General features: G+C 40.9%; 1 protein-coding gene across 2 annotated transcripts in view; it reads left to right on the forward strand.

Moving 5' to 3' along the window:
- Positions 1 to 17,857, forward strand: part of APOO (apolipoprotein O) — a 101,962-nt gene that overhangs the window by 40,345 nt on the left and 43,760 nt on the right. For both annotated transcript variants that reach the window (XM_033949269.1, XM_033949268.1), the window contains exons 4-5: positions 9,273 to 9,327; positions 11,251 to 11,346. In XM_033949269.1, coding sequence (XP_033805160.1) covers positions 9,273 to 9,327; positions 11,251 to 11,346 — 151 coding nt within the window. The remainder of the gene's footprint in view (positions 1 to 9,272; positions 9,328 to 11,250; positions 11,347 to 17,857) is intronic.

A 17,857-nucleotide genomic window follows, 5' to 3' on the forward strand; every position in this document is an offset into this window, starting at 1 on the left:
CACAATGTCCAAAAAAAGAATGTATGCACCATCCATTAACACACTGACTGAGTAACTTTTCAGTCTTTTTATCCCAAAATATATATGAAACTTCCCCTTCTCGCATGCAAATTGTTGTAGCCTAATGATAATTCAAATGCAGCTGGTTTGAAGGAGCACTCGCTCAAATCTACTGCCTAATAACATAATATCTGCTGTGGGAGAAATAAGAGCTTTGCAAACTACAAAGCAAATGCAACGGTCAGCAATGGCCGTAGAAAACAAATTGACACTTTTTATAATGTTGGAGCTACACAATCAGGCATGAAGTGATGTGCGTGCTGCTGTAGAGAGAACCAACCCAAGTCATAAATCCGGTACAGCTCTGGGGGTTTTTTTTGCTCCTTTAGGGGGTGTGTGCTCCCTTCCAAACTCTAGTCTAGATCATAATGAGTATTGCAATCACAGCATTCTTAATGGTGTCCATTGGATTTATGAGCAGTTCCTAAACTGCTGCACAGTGTAGTTGGTTTTCTCTACAACGACACACAGATGGAGCTTCATATCTGATTGTTGAAGCTTTTACAATGTGCATTATAAAGTGTAGATTTTTTTTCTACAGTGACGCATTGCTAACCTTTGCATTTGTTTCATAGTTTGCAAAGCTCTACTGGTACAGCTGGCACAGCACATATTACTGCAAACTAGATTTGAGCAAGGGTTGCTTTAGATCGGCTTTATTGGAATAATTGCTGTACTGCAACAATTTGCATGTTTTTCCTTGAAGACCTAGGAGGATAATCGGGATTTTTACAAATGGATTTTTGGATAAAAGAACGAAGAGTTGCTTGTTTATGGATGGTAGAAACATTCTGTTTGGAGACTATATGAAGGCTAAACATTTATGTATTTTCAAGTGATCCTATGATTTGACAATGAGGAGCAGCCATTCTTTTTTTTTTTTTTTTTTTTTTTTTTTTAGTTCAATAAATTTTTATTGAGTATTTTGGAAAAAATACAATGAGCAATTCAAATACATATAACAACATTTTGTATATATATGATCTATAAATATGCAATTAACTATAAAGGACCATAATATTAAGAAAAGCTCAGAGTAATGAAATTATTTGTGAAGATTGTATGAGAAAAGAAAATGAGATAAAATAGAATAAAAATTAAAAGAGAAAGGAAATAAAGAGAAAAAAGTGAAGAATAGATAGGGGAAGACAGAAGTGTCTACAAAGTAGAGCGAACATATGAATCTAAGAATGACCAGGGTGATTTTTTATTTTTCATATTCATGGATATTCGGAGCGAAACTCTATTTTCATATGCATATGATTCATATTTATGGTACATACAAAGAGAGTTCCACCAAAACGTATAATTTAATGACGAAGATAGTTTCCAATTTTTTAAAATATGCATGAGAGCAGTCACGATCATGGTATCAATAAGTTTAGGAGGGCAATTTGATTGTGTGAAACAGGGATGTTGAGATCGAAGGATTATAATGTCCATAGAAATCTCTTCCGAGCAGTTAGTGATAGATTGTATGGTGTTCCAGACTTGGGTCCAAAAAGAGCGGACCAAAGTACAATGGAGAAACATATGATCAAGAGTTCCCTCTTCTTTCAAACAGTTCCAGCAAATGGAATCTTGTTTTAGTTTGGCTTTCCACATGCGAAATGGGGTCCATATTGCATTCCACATAACAAAGAGCATTGACTGTGAAACTCTAGAAGATAAAAGTGGGCGGTTTGTTGAAGACCAAAAGAGTTCCCAGTCAATGTCCGAGAGCGGAATGGTTAATATATTATCCCAGTGTTTCATAGCATGATATGAAAAAGTAAAGGATTGATCTCTTAGAATATTATAGAAAAAAGATATAGCTTTTCCTTTTGATAGAGACCACGAAGACCAGTGGTATATAGTATTTTTGGAAGTCATAAAGTCATATTGTATATACACAGAAGATAGTATTTCACTGAGTAAAATCCATTGTGGATAAGCAGAGGATGGTAGCAGGTATGTGGAACAAAGTATATCAAAAGGAATTGTCGTATTAAGAGTAAATAGTTGATGAACAAACCATATACCTGCCCGCTGCCACCGTTTCCATGAAAGGGATTTGCCTTGGTTTTGTATTTTGGGATTATTCCAAAGGGATATGAATGGGCTAATCCTAACTGAGATTTCGGCTATATCATCTAAGTGATGTAGAGCATGCTGCGTTGAAATGAAAAGAGGATATTTTCTCAAGTGTCTGGGTATTGATATCGTTAGTAAGCAAGAGATGTGAAGAGGTTTGCATAAAAAACATTCCATTTCAAACCAAGTAGGAGGGTCTTGAGAAAAGGAGTCATTAACCCAGTAGGCTCCATATTTAGCTAATGAAGCAATATAATAGTGGTAGAAATCAGGGAAGTTAAGACCACCGTTAATTTTAGAGGCCTTCAGCTTGGCTAGAGCAATTCGAGGTTTTTTCTTGTTCCATATAAATTCAGATAGCTTCTTATTTAGCCAATGGAAAAATGATTTTTGGCATAAAAGAGGGAGCATTGAGAGAATGTAATTAATTTTAGGTGCTAGGGTCATTTTGATGGATGATATCCTGCCCCACCAAGACAAGTATAGTGGAGACCACCGAGATGTAGTGTTAAGAACTAAGTTTTTGATTTTGGATATATTAAGATTTTGAGCAAGGACTGGATCTTTGTGTATTAAAATCCCCAAATATTTCACAGCTTCATTTGACCATGTGAAAGTTAGGAGCAGCCATTCTATAAGGCTGAATTACGTAGCTAAGTCCAAGGTAAGAGAGTTAGCGCAGGAACAGAAATTTCACCCATCCTCAGTGGAGTCTCTTCTATCCGTATCTGCTAAGATCCATTCCATCCCCACCTGTACCCATAGGAGTGGAAACTATGGGGCTAATCGAAAGAGTCCAAAAACCGGCCTAAGTCGGCACTTGGACGATCATAAACGAAACATGTCCAAGTGCCGATAATAAAAACGGGTTTTGGACGTATTTCTAAATGACCTAGGCCTCCGTAGTGCCGCTGAACGACCATCGCTAAACAGAGTGGTTCAGGAGGAGTGTCGAGGGCAGGAGTTGGGCGCGACGTGGGCCGGCTTAGACTTAGTCGTACAACATGTATAATGGAAAGTTATACAGCCCAGGATCGACGGAACTTGGACGCTGTGACTTAGACCATTTAAAATATGGTCTAAGTCACAAAAAACCACCTAAAGTCACTAGATAAGCACTGCAAACACATAAAACAGACCCCCCACACACTACCCCAGTGATCACCACCCCCCCACATACACACACACACCCCCATAAAAATTTTAATCATAACTTTAAAATTCAGCCTTCAGACAATCATCACCTGGCTGCCTGGCATAGGAAAGCCTAGTCATCCAGCACAGAGGCGGCTTAAGTCATCTTGGGGGTGGGTTAGGGACCCATAGAGAGGAGGACCCATGCCCATAAGCCCCTGTAATCACTGCATTGATCCTTATACATCCCCAAAACCCTTTTGTACTGTCATATAAGTGGCTCCTGCAGCCATAAGGGCTATCGGGGTGGTAGATAAGTAGGTCTAGCGGATTCTGGAGGTAGTTTGGAGGGCTCACCATGACCTATAAGAGAGCTGTAGTGAGGAGAAGACATGGCACCCCTTTTTGTGAAGTTCACAGCAGTGCCCTGGAAGGTACCCCACTATTTAGGTGCCATGTCTGGGTGTTCAGTCCATCACTTTGCAGACCCCTCCCACGTCCAACAGAGCTTGGTCTAGGCGTTTTTGAGTTGGATGAAAATGTGGTATAAAGATGGATGATTTAGCGGCTTGGACGATCAGATCAGCAGGACGTATGGTTAGACGATTTTCGAAAGGAAAAAAAATTTGGACGTATTTTTCGAAAATGTGTCCTAAGCTATTTTTTTACTTTGGACGACTTACAACTTGGACGAAAACGGACTTAGACGTTCCTTTTGATTATGCCCCTCCACGTATTATTTACTTGTTTCTGTTTCCTCCCAACCCCAACAGCCTCCTGTGGTGGTTTGGATGGTAATTACTATTCAACCAGGGAGTGTTCCAAGCCTCATTCTGGAGTCACCAGAGATTTTGACTACACTCCCATGGGACTCCCGTAGCAACTTCTTCCATCCCCACAGGACTCCCATAGCAATTTCTTTCATATCCATGGGAATCCTGTGGGTTCCGCGGGATTCCTGCAATCCCCATTCTCATGCAGCTCTCTTGTCTGAGGATCCCTTTCGTTCCTTTTTTTTTTTTTTTTTTTGCTGTGGAACGGATAAATGAGAACACATTTGGCCTTTGTGTTCACTTGTTTTTGAAGAATGAAGAAGTCATTTTCTATTTGCTGTTTTGCAACCACCAAAAAAAGAAGCCAACTTTTTTTTAAATTAAAAAGGGCCTTGATACAGACGCCAACTTGTTTTTGTTTGATAACCTGTTTGCCCACTGGTGGTAAAGACCCTGAGTGCTTTCAAATATTAAAACCTTGCTAGGAAGGACATAAAAATAACAGAAGCCACAATGGGGTTAGCAACAAATAATGATGAAATAACCAGGTGAGGGGAATGTAAATTGTACTCAGCTGAGCAGGTTTATATAAGCTAAGAGATAACAATTTCAGACAAGGTACTTGGCCACAGTAGTGTGAACCAGTGGCTGATATCTAAAATTTGATGAATAGGGAGTTGAGGATCCATAGTCTGAAGATTAAGGGATCCTTTTACTAAGCTACAGTAGAAAGTGGCCTTAATATACCCCTCTCCTCCTTAGAAAACTGATGAAACCCCTCCTTTGCAACAGACCTATCCCTTAGCCCCCCCTTCCCCCATCTAAACCCTCCTCTCCCCTCTCCCCCCCTTACTTTCCCACCCCCCCCTCCAAGTTGGTTGCCCCCCCCCTGTTTCCATCTAATATGCTCTTATCTAATTTCCTCTCTTAAACTCTATTGTATCCTACTGCAGCACTCTGTATGTATCCCGTATTGTATCCTACTGCAGCACACTGTATGTATCCCGTATTTAGCCCTTCCCCCTCCTAAATCGTTTATGTAAACGAGTTCGTCCCCACGATTGCCTTGTTATGTTCTTCTTTTTTCGAATCGCACTGTATGTAATTCATCTACCTGTTGTGAACCGCCTTGAACTCCCTGGGTATGGCGGTATACAAAATAAAATATTATTATTATTATTATTATTATGCGTGCACTGGCAGACTGGTAGAACATTGGACTATGAAAAATAAAATTAGAGGACAAAAAAATAATAATAAAAAATAGTAAAGCATAAAGGTATATCTTAAGAAGAATAAGCAACATTTGCCCCACTCCAGGCTCACCAATAGAGCATGGTTCAAGTGTCCTGTGAGGGTTGCAACGTGGCTACATATTCCTTCGCAACCTGAGCTGATTCAAAAAGTTTTGGGGTGCCATTCCATATAATTCGCAGTCTAGCCAGGTAGAGTAGGCTAAAACGCACGTTATGCTTGATTAACAGTGTGCATATAGGTGTGAAAACCTCGTGAGCCGCCAACACTGTGACCGAGCAGTCTTGAAAACAGAGGATTTTTGCATTTTGATAATCCAGCGATTTGCCTGCAGAATCTCTACTTTGTGACTATAATTGAGCAGCTTCAAAATCACTGTACTTGGTTGCTTGCCCATATCCCACCATGGGCCTAGCCCAGGGGTAAGCAATTCCGGTCCTCGAGAGCCGGAGCCAGGTCTGGTTTTCAGGATATCCACAATAAATATGTATGAGATTGATTTGCATCTCAAGGAGGCAGTGCATGCAAATCCATCTCATACATATTCATTGTGGATATCCTGAAAACCTGACCTGGCTCTTGCTCTCGAGGACCGGAATTGCCTACCCCTGGCCTAGCCTATAAGCCCGCTCAATGTACACAGGCCCAGCCACTCCAGAGAGACCAAGTGAAGTCGCCAGCCATTTTTTCAGGAAACTTTAAGTTCCTTATCAGTTTGGATTCAGGTAAGCCTATTAAACAAAGAATATTCTGACGTGAATGATTTTCTAAATTGTCCAATTTTGCCTCAGCTAAATCCAATCTCTTATTGACGTGTTTGCAGTCTGCCCACAACAGTTGCAGCACATCTTCCATTGCGCTGACTCTCTCCTGTAATAATAATAATAATAACTTTATTTTTATATACCGCCAAAGCCATAGTAGTTCGAGGCGGTTTACAACAAGAAGAGCTGGACTGTCAGCGAAGGAAAAATAACAATGGAGATTTTGGATACAGCGAAGAAGAAAAAAAAATAACTGAGGATTTTGGTTGCATAAAGTCACAATGTGGGGAAGCAAGAAGATGTGAAAAGGAGTACAGTAGAGGGTTTAAGGCAGGGGTGTCCAATGTCGGTCCTCGAGGGCCGCAGTCCAGTCGGATTTTCAGGATTTCCCCAATGAATATGCATGAGGTCTATTTGCATGCACTGCTTTCATTGTATGCTAATAGATCTCATGCATATTCATTGGGGAAATCCTGAAAACCCGACTGGATTGCGGCCCTCGAGGACCGACATTGGACACCCCTGGCTTAAGGGTTCTTGGTTACAAATCGGTTGAACAGGTTTGTTTTTATTAGTTTTCTGAAGTTAAGGTAGGATGAGGAGAGTTTGATGAAGTTGCCTAGCCAGTTGTTTTGTTGACTTGCTTGGAAGGCTAGCGTTCTGTTTAGGAATCTTTTGTATTGGCAGGTTTTCATTGAAGGGTGGCTGAACAAGCGTATTCTACGTGTGGGTCTGGTGGAACAATCGATTTTAAAGTGGGAGACCAGATATAGCGGGGCTATGCCAAAGACAGATTTGAAACAAAGGCAGGCAAATTTGAATAGCACTCTTGTTTCTAGTGGTAGCCAGTGGAGTTTTTGGTAGTAGGGGGTTATGTGGTCCCATTTTTTTATGCCGAAAATCAGTCGCACTGCATAATTTTGTATGATTCGGAGTCTATGTAAGGTTTTCTTGAGGGACCCCAGATAGATGATATTACAGTAGTCGAGTAGGCTAAAGATGGAGGATTGTACCAGTAGGCGAAAGGTTGCTGCATCGAAATACTTTCTGATGGTTCTGAGTTTCCATAGTGTCGAGAAGCCTTTTTTGATCAGTGACTCTGTGTGAGTATCTAGAGTGAGGTAACGGTCTAGCGTCGCACCCAGGATTTTTATGGAATCGACAGTGGGGAAGGTTTGCTTTAATGTCCGTTGTAAGCATCAGGAAACGTCGATCCATAACTTCAAGCTTATCCAAAATCTGTTTCAGCTGCCTACCTAAGGTTTTAAGTTTCTTTATTTTTGATATACCATCTATCAAAACAAGTGTCTACGGTGTACAATACAGATAGATTGTAGAAAACAGTTAAAATAGGTAAATAAAAGCAATATTATATCCAATATTAAAAATACTAGACAAATTCATAATAACGTACATGGAACAAAAGGGAAGTTGGGGAGGGAAAGGTTGTTTAAAATACATTGAATAAAAATAGGAAGGTAAATGGGGAGTGGCAAAACATTAGGATGAGGATCGGAAGCATTTGATGTTTCAAGGCTTCACAGAAATTAAAGGTTTGAGAAGCAGAAGCTGGTACTAAAGAGTAAAGGCATCTTTAAAGAGAAAAGTTTTTTGGTTTTTTTTAAATTCTTTATTCATTTTCAATCTTACATCAAGTGTACAAACAGTGAAACAATACAATTAAACACATCACTTGACAATCTTTCTAATTTATCTTACAATACATAAAATTACCACCCTCCCCTCCCATCATTCCTCTATTATTTTCCCAATATGAATATTAAAAAATATACCTACCCCCCCTCCCAAACATTAGACGGTGTAAATTTCAATAGAAAATGGTGTTTTCTCATTACAATAAGAAGTTAATGGCTCCCAAATTTTATTAAATTTCTTATAGTTCCCTTGTTGTATAGCTATTGTTCTTTCCATTCTATATATGTGAGTCTACTGTAATTTTTCCAATTACTTGTGATGTACTGAATGGCGACTCCTGTCATTATCAATAAAAGTTTATTGTTATTTGATGATATTTGGCTCTTTTTCCTCATTGACATACCAAATAGTACTGTATCATAAGATAATGCCACATGCTTTTCCAACAAAGAGAAAAATTTTAAGTTTGGCTTTAAATTTTTCAAGAGAATTCTCTAATCGAAGATCTAATGGAAGGGCATTCCACAGAGAGGGGGCGGTAACTGAAAAAATGGATTTGCGAGTAGTATCGTAAAACAGTTCGCATATTGACGGTATGGAAAGTAGATTTTGATTATTAGATCGGAGGGCCCTGGATGATGAGTATGGGATCAAAAGTTTATTTATGAATGCTGGTTGGTTAGAGTTTTTTGTTTTAAAGGTAAGGAGGAGTATTTTATAGGTGAGACGATGAGTGATAGGTAGCCAATGTGCTTTACGGAGGAGAGGCGTGACATGGTCAGATTTTTTTGTATGATAGATTAATTTGACAGCGGTGTTTTGCAGTAGTTATAAACGGTGGCGTTCTTTCTGGATTATACCTTGATAAAGGGCATTGCAGTAATCTATGGTTGAAATTATAAGAGAGTGAATCAGGATATTGATAGAGGGGGGATCGAGAAAAGAAGAGATAGAGCGGATGAGCCTAAGCTTCTGAAAACATTTCTGCATAAGTGCACTAATTTGTAAGTTCCTTGGCAGACTTCACCTCTGCCATAATCTCCACCACCCACTCTGAACTCAGCAAAGGAGACGCCGGGAGGCCTCCGCCCTCTAGTGTTCCCCCATTGAGGACTTGGTCTGCCCTTTCTTTGATACTTTCACTGCCATTTAAGTTTGTAGTGACCAGGTAGGCACCGCAGTCATCCGCAGCAAGTCTAAGAAAGTGCGCTTTGCTGGCGATCGATAGCAGATTTTGCAGGGGGCATCAGGAGAAGCTAGACCTACGTCTTCACTGCTGTACACCCCAACCAGAAAAAAGCTGTAACCTTTACATGCTAAAAGCAAACTGTATGTAGTTTTATGTCATTTGAAAGGGGTTAATAAAAATATCTTTGGTTGTCAAGTTTGTTGCCAGAGAACAAAATGGGCAAAGCGTTTATACATACAGTCATATTAGTGTTCAGATAAGTTAAGAAACTTGTGCTCATGATTGATAAGAGATTTTTTTTTTTTGAGAAGGTACATATATTAGTAAAAAGATGAATTTTGCTTATCTACATTTTTCCCCTTTGTTTAGGATGCTTATACTAAAGCCAAACCAAGCGTGACAACAGCTATTGAACATTGTAAAGGTAAATAGTCATTATACTGTTTAGTTTTAATGAGTTCAGGTATTTAAATTATGAGATTATGTAAAGTGTATCCAAATGCAGCTTATCTTTTCCACATAAGAACATAAGTGTTGCCGCTGCTGGGTGAGACCCGTGGTCCATCGTGCCCAGCACTCAGCTCTTGCGGCGGTCCTTAGGTCAAAGACCAGCACCCTAACCGAGACCAGCCCTACCTGCGTACGTTCTAGTTCCGCAGGAACTTGTCTTAACTTTATCTTGAATCCCTGGAGGGTGTTTTCCCCTATGACAGACTCCGGAAGAACGTTCCAGTTTTCCACCACTCTCTGGGTGAAGAAGAACTTCTTTACGTTCGTATGGAATCTATCCCCTTTCAACTTTAGAATGTGCCCTCTCGTTCTCCCTACCTTGGAGAGGGTGAACAACCTGTCTTTATCTACTAAGTCCATTCCCTTCAGTATCTTGAATGTTTTGATCATGACCCTCTCAATCTCCTCTGTTCAATCTAAGCCTTTCCCTGTTCTCATGCTGAGTCTGTCTTATGCAAGTGCATGACTTACCCTGGGATCACATGTCCCCTTGGAGCTATGTAACATAAGTCTTACGAAGCAGTTTCTGATCTGACAGTTTGTGTTGGCCACTTCCTTATGATGCCTATAAATAGCCTTCTTTTTGCACAGGGGCCGAGAATTGAGCTGAATGCATATAAACTGGCGAGAAATTCTGAATCTTGTAATTTATAAACACCTGTTCTAGTTTTGCTTTGTGTAACTAGAAATCAAACTGACGGCTGACAAAGAAATATACTAACCCAGAAAACAATATTGAACTTCTCCTTCAATATAAACAGGGTCAAACTTATTATAAATTACACCCAAAAATAAACACCCAGGGCCCGATATTCAACCGGTGGCAATCGGCATTTTTGCTGACTGCCGCTGCCTTTATCCCAAAAATTTGGTGCCAGATTATGGCTGGACTCTAGCATTAAATTTCCAGGTATATGGTGAACTGCATAAGGATAGGACTGGATTTTATGCAGTCCTATTTATGCGGTTACCATATCTGAGTATGTGCTGAATATTGGCATTTTTGGTTAAAGGCCAGCTCTTCTCCCAGAACACCCAATTTCTGGGTTAATTTTCTATATGCAGTGCTCATATTGCAGGCGTGCTGGTGCCACTCAACCTCGGCTCGTGGGCCATCAGTTCTAAGTTTTCTGTGGAGCCAAGAAGTTGCGTCTGTGGTATCTTCTCAGCACATCAAAGTTTGAAATCTTTTTTGTGCCTTCCCGATATTATTTTTTCATTCTTTTCTTCATTTGTATTCTTTTCCAGTATTTTCTTTGTTTGGTTCATTTCTGTCGATTTTTGGATTTTGGGCCACTTTGAGGCCCTTTTTCAACCCAGGGAGCATCAATGTTTTCATGGTATACTTTTTACTCGAACGCTGCAGTGCTGTGCTGTGTGGGGTTTTTGTTTTTTTGTGTGTGTGTGTGTGTGTGTAGAATTTGTTTTAAGCTGAATTTAAACATGTTTAAACTTTAAAACAGATTGGCTTTGGGTTCTCTAATGTGGCAAGTGGTTTTTAAGTTTTAAATTCCAGCTGTCTTTAAACTAGGGTACAAAATAAGCATTTTAAGCATTTTATTATGTCTTCATCTAACTTGAAAACCTCTGAACCCACTTCTGTGAAATTTGGATTGCTACAATTTATATGTAACAGATTTTATGAAACCTGTCCCTTTTCCTTTGGTGAAACCCAGAGTAAATAAGATGTGTAAAAACGAAAGACAGACAACTTCCTGTGGAGAAGCAACACTCAAAATGCAGTCTTATCACACGTACCTTAATGACTATAATACGAACGCAGGTGCTAGAGACTTGGAGGCTGTTAATGCAGAATTGTTTTCCCCATTCGTTCTAGGGAGTTATGAATACCTGCGAGATGCGCCTCCTGGATTTTACCCAAGACTTGGTTTGATTGGTTTTGCTGGGATTATTGGATTATTTCTTGCAAGAGGTAGGTGGTATTTCCAGATCCTTTTACTGGTCAAAGAGTATTTTGATTTCCAGTATGCTCAGCACAATTCACAGTACATCAAACAATATAATTTACAAGTTTCAAGTTTATTATTTATTTCATATACTGCATATCATTTACGTCTAGGCGGTTTACAATAAATTTAATAAAAACATATCTGATAAAACAGGGGATTAAAAGATAACATTATTACTGGGACACATAGGGCTCCTTTTACTAAGCTGCAGTAGTGTTTTTAGCGTGCGCTAACCCCTACGCTACATGGAAAAACTAACGCCAGCTCAATGGAGGCGTTCGCGTCTAGCACGCGCTAAAACCGCTAGCACAGCTTAGTAAAAGGAGCCCATACACAATTTTTACAATGTACACTTCCTCCTCCGTATTCGCGAATTCCGTATCTACGGATTTGGTTATTCGCGATTTTTGACCAAAAAATGCATTATCATTTTTCAGGCTATTTTTAGCCCTGAAAGCCCCCCCTTAAGCCTTACCTGGTGGTCTAGCGGGTTTTCGGGGCAGGAGCGATCTTCCCACGCTCCTGCCCCGTGCAGATTGCTCACAGGAAATTGCTCGAGAGACTACAGGAGCTCAAGGCAGCCATTTCCTGTGAGCGATCCGCATGGGTCAGGAGCGTGGGAAGATCGCTCCTGCCTGAAAACCTGCTAGACCACCAGGTAAGGCTTAAGTGGGGGCTTTCAGGGCTTAAAATATCCGGGGGAAGCGTGGGTTAGGGGCAGAACCGGCCCGAATATTATTTGCGGTTTTTCCATATTTGCGGGCTGACTCTGCCCATAACCCCCGCGAATACAGAGGGGGAAGTGTTTTGCCAATGTAAAAGAATATGTACCGCAAACTAAACAGTACTTAAGCAGCAGAGATGTAAAGCAAAGTGTAGCTGGCTAATATTTTTAAATATCCAGGTCTAGAAGAAAGATAGCTTTAGAGTCCTTATGGAATGAACACTTAACTGCAAATCTTGAGAACCTCTAGAACGTGAGTTTGAATCCACTCTAGCACCTGATGCCATTCCAAGGCTTATCACTTTTACCTCTTCCTATATCTGTATCCTAAACTAAATTGGAAATAATCAGTCACATTCCTGATAGTCAGCAGCAGGTGAATCCAGAGACAAGTGCTTTGTGTCCATCCACTAGTGGGCAGAGAGAGAGCGAGTGAGCGAGCATCAAGCTGAACTCTGTTGTATATAGGATGGTATGCTCACTAGTAAACAAACAAAAATTGACCCTTTAGTCCCACAGGAGATGCAAATTCCTGTGAAAACAAAAAGATCTGTGGAGATGGTGATGTTCAAGATACAGGCTTTATTTAAAATATATCTAGGACCAAAATCACCCAACATGGTCCATGTTTCGACAATGCTGTCTTCCTCAGGGGTCCCTCAAAGTCCTGATATTAAAGCACGTGGATTAAACACTGAAAAGTGTGGTGAGGGAGACGTAGAAACTAGTGTCTAAAGTGAACCTGGTAAGCCAGTATTCTCTTATCTCTGCAGGCGGATGGATGGTTTTTCTGCTCCTGGATTCATCTGTTGCTTAGTGTGACTGACCAGCAGTGCCTGGGTCCAGAACATCTTGCCTCTTATTCTAGCTGGTCAGTCAATGTCCAAATATATTTAGGAGTTAGAGCTAGCATAAGAGAAGTGGCTCTTTAAAGGGGCTTTAACCTTAACAAATGAGGTTTCAAGATGAATAGTGGAGGATAAAGCATTCCAAAGGCTAGGTGAAAGAAATAAGAGCATTCCTGGGAAGCACCAGCTAATTAGAGTTAATGGACCACAGTGCACAGGAAGGGTTATAAGGGAGGTAAGACACACCAGATAGGAAGGCTCTGAGTTAAAACTAAAATTTAAAAAAAATCCAAAGAAAAAAGATACAGGATCCAAAATGGCTGCATACTAGACTGGCTCGCTTACCTCTCCTGTGGAGCTGGCTTATTTCTTGTTTTCTTTATAACACCGTGACTGTTTTTCATGGTGTTTTCTTCCCTACACAATGCCGCACACTAAAAGGAAGGGTCTTCTGAGGTCGGCTCCCTCGCAGCTCAGAATCTCCACGCCGGTGCAATAACAAACCCTCGAGAGGTTCTTGAGCCAGCTTTCAACCCCGCCTCGCGGAGAAGAGGGCCCTGCTGTAGATTCAGACGATGGAGCGTCCAGCCTCTTGGGGCATGAGATATCGCTGTCCCCTCCGCACTCTAGCACACCGCCGAGTCCAATGTCAACACGGGTTGCCCTGGCAGGGGCTCTAGGAGCGGAAGTCGCTGATCTGGGGCTGAGCCTGGAGGGAGGAGCACCCGTAGAGAAGACAACTGAGCAAACAGCTTTGGGGCTTGCAGCGAGTGTATCGCTGCCTTCAGTTCCTTCGGTGATAACTCTGGAGACCATTTGGCAGGTTCTACAGAGGCTCAACGGCAAGCTAACTGAATCGACACAAGAGGTACTTAGCCTTTCAAGGAAAGTAGATAATTTGTCACAAACCATAGACCAAATATGACTCTGCTGAACAATTAACATCTGTTAAAGTTGAATTAAAAGATATAACAACAACTCTGGTTAGAGATAAAATTTCCGTTCATTCTAAATTGGAACAATTTGAGAACTTGAATAGGAGACTAAATTTACAGGTATTAAATTTCCCAAAATCACCAGCTTTAAATGCCTATGACTATTTCAAAAAATACTTATTGGAGATTCTTAAAATTCCTCAACAAGCTATTCCTCCTTTTAACAAAATATATTATATTTCTACTAACCTGACTAAGGCTGATGAAGAAGGAAATTTGTTGGTACAAAAGGATTCGACTGCAATTTTGGAGGGAACCCTTTCCAATGTAAAGGAAAGAGGGACCCTTCTAGTCTCCTTTGTATTTGAACAGGATTTAAATCATATAATGAAACTCTACTTTCGGAATTCCCATCAAGATTTTTCTGGACAAAGAATCTGGATTTATCCGGATGTATCCAAGATAACACAGGATCGCAGAAAAGAATTTCTTTCTATGCATAAGGAAACAAAAGAACTGGGGGCATCCTATTTGTTGGCATACCCCTGCAAATGTTTGGTTCGTTACCTTGGGACTCAGTACACTTTTTTTTTTACCATCACAATTGAGAGCTTTCTTGAACCTTAAAAAGCTCTCTGGAGATTAGATGTGATCGGCTGGATTTAGAATCATGGGGTTCTTAAGCATAGTCAGCTTTCTGCTAATTAATTAGTTTTCCTTTATTTTCTCCATGAATTTAATGGATCTTCTTGCTAATTTGTGGTCTAAGAAAGACAATGAGTAATATACCACTAATGATGTTTTTCTTTCTTTTTTTTCATATTTATTGCTCTGTATTTCTGAATCAAGTGTATCACTTGCGATATATTATAAATTAATAAAAAAGATTAATGATAAAAAATTCCAAAATTTGATAGGAAGCTAATGAAAACACATGAGGAAGGGTGTAATATGAACATGTTTCTGGCCCATACATAGAAGTCGAGCTCCAAACAGTTGGTTTTTGTTCCTGAGGCAATGGAGGGTTTAAATGACTTGCCCAGGGTCACAAGGAGCTGCAGTGGGACTCAAACCCAGTTCCCCCAGGTTCTCAGCCTACTGTGCTAGCCATTGGGTTACACCTCCTTTATCAGAACCAGAACTGAGAAATTTCTTGCCTTTTGAGGGGCTGGATGAATAAGGAAAGGCCAGGCTGCTGCCTAGATAACCCAACAAGTCCACCAGAAAAAGCTATTTGAGAATATCTTCGAATTTCAGGGTCCAAAACCTGAAGTAACCTACCTACCATTGTATCTGTCTCAGATCTCTTCCCACTACCATTTCAGGGAAATGTTAAAAAGACTTCTCTCTTCAATTCTCATGATCGTCATTCAATCGCAATCTAACAATCTTACTGTAATTGTACCGGAAAATTTAGGAATCTAATTGTAAGCCTTAATGAATCCTTGTAGAAATTTTCGGGATATAAGAAACTGGATGGTATGGTATGATGTGGTGTAGTTTAATTAGGGGTTTTCAAAGAATATTGACAGAATGCCAGCAACAGAGGAGGAGAGAAATATTGAGGGGGCTGAGAGAGAGAGAGCGAGCTCTCAGTTGCTGCAGAAGAGGTTTTGACATTAAATGTGTCTAGCCTTCTGTTTGGAGATCCTTAATTTTGAGAACAGGGAAGACTGGCATAAATCAAGTTGGGAAATTAGAAAAGCATAACATGGAATATGCAATGCTAAAAAATCTAAGAAGTTGCGTAAATAGTGGAAAGTCCGAAGAAACTAGAAGTATGATTTTACTGTAGAACCATTCCATAATCCAATATTGGATCTGTTTTTAAGATATGAAAAAATTAGGTAAATTCTGTCCGTCTGCATACCTATATCCTAAAGTCTTTGTAAAAAGATTTGATCTAGTGGATGGCAAAGCTACTGATAGATCTAATGATATGAACTGTTTTATCATGGTTGAGATCAGTTTGAATGAAAGTTGTAATACCTAAGAGAGTGGTTTCGGTAAAGTGGGGTGCTCGGAACTAGAGAATGACACAGGGAAAAAATTTGTCCCCGTCACTGCCCTGTCCCCATTCCCGCAACCACTGTCCCCACCCCATCCCCACAACCACTGTCCCTGCCCCATCCATACAAGCTTCAGTACTGCAATATTTAGCTTATTCCTTCCTTATAAATCGAAGTTCTGGCTGCTGAACTAGAGAAAGAGATGTTCAGCTGGCAGGGCTTTGTTTATAAATTTTTATCAACACAATTAATGTACTACTTTATCCTAAAACACACACAAAAAAAGGAAATAAATAAATAAATTTTTCTACCTTTGTTGTCTGGTTTCTGCTTTCCTCATCTTCTCATTCAATTCCTTCCATCCACTGTCTGTCTTCTCTCAGCGTCTTCCATTTGCTCTATTACCGTGCCTTTCCCTTCACCCCCCACCCCTCCAAATGGTCTGGCACCCATCTTCTTCCCTCCGCTGCCCCCATAGTCTGGCACCTCTGTCTTCTTCCCTTCCAGCATCTTCTCCCCACTCTCTGTTCCCCATTTTTCTTCAGCGTCTTCTCCCCACTCTGTCTTCCCCAATTCCCTTCAGCGTCGTCTTCCCCAATCCCCATTTCCCTTCAGCGTCTTCTTCTCACTCTGTCATCCCCATTTCCCTTCAGCGTCTTCTCCCCACTCTGCATTCCCATTTTTTCCCTTCAGCGTCTTCCTCCCACCACCACCACCCTTCCCTCTCGCCACCTCACTGCCCTTCAGCACCCCTCACGTGGCCTGAGAATCTCCCTCTCTCCCCCTTACCTTCGCAGCCCGTTAGTAAAGTAATTCGTTGAAGCCGGCCGAGCCTGCCTGCAGTCGTTTGTGTGTGGGCAGAAGCTTCTCCTCTGACGCAACCGGAAGTTGCGTCAGAGGAGAAGCTTCCGTCCACACACACACGCGATTGCAGGCAGGCTCGGCCGTCTTCAGCGAGTTAACAGTTAAGGGAGGGTAACCGCGCGCATTCCCTCCCTTAACTGCGGGGACAAAGCCATTCACCGCTCCACAGGGCGGTGGTTGGACTTGTCACCGTGCCTGCAGTGAGCACTTTTTCCCCCTCCACCGTTTCGGTGGGTTACTCGCGGGTAACAGCCACCGTGTCATTGTCTACTCGGAATCCAACTTGTGGATGTATATTCTTAGTAGTTGATCAGTTGGTCAGCTCCAATACTTGTTAGCTTTGATATGAATGTTAAGATAGCAGTTAGTTTGTTACATCTGCTGTCACTTTTTAATATCTTTCATTTCTGGGTGAGTAGATGCGAGTTTCCAATTTTGTGGGGGTCAGTGTCTGATTCTGGTGATGCTCAGACCATACTGTGAAGATATGGAAAAAAAAAATAAAAGTTCAGATTTGAATTGTGAGGGCAGTGACACCATGGTGATATTCATTTTCTTAAGGGTTTTTTTTTTTTGATTAGGCATATTGAATGAAGTGAGTATACCACCCAGAGAGCAGGGAGTCTGTGAGTTCAGCAACTCTTGTAAACTGTGAGTTTGCCAACTGCCAAAAAAGATTCCAGTTGTCAAAAGCAGCTGTCTGTGAAAAAGAACAGCAAAACACATACTTGAGACTAGATACATTTATGAGAAAAGACACAACCTCAGGTTTTGGGGGGAAGAGTGGCTATTGAGGCCCGTGTGATGTTCAAACTGGGAAGGAACACTCTCAGGATGTGAAGAAGGTGCTGAGAAGCTGGTTTCTGTCAAAAAGTACACCGGTTACAGAATCCCCGACCCCCAGCAACAATCGCGGCAGGAGAGATGGCTTTTTGATCATCCAAGTACCGATTTAGGCCACTTTTTAGACGTTAGAATTTTGATTAGCATTGCATCAAATTTTAATAAACTTGAAACCACTAACCAGACAAATCTTTCCTATGTGCAGAATTTTATCCGTACCTAGTGTGATTTGTAAACACAACACGGCCCCT

The sequence above is a fragment of the Geotrypetes seraphini genome, chromosome 6, assembly GCF_902459505.1.
Source record: "Geotrypetes seraphini chromosome 6, aGeoSer1.1, whole genome shotgun sequence".
In the NCBI taxonomy this organism is placed as follows: domain Eukaryota; kingdom Metazoa; phylum Chordata; class Amphibia; order Gymnophiona; family Dermophiidae; genus Geotrypetes; species Geotrypetes seraphini.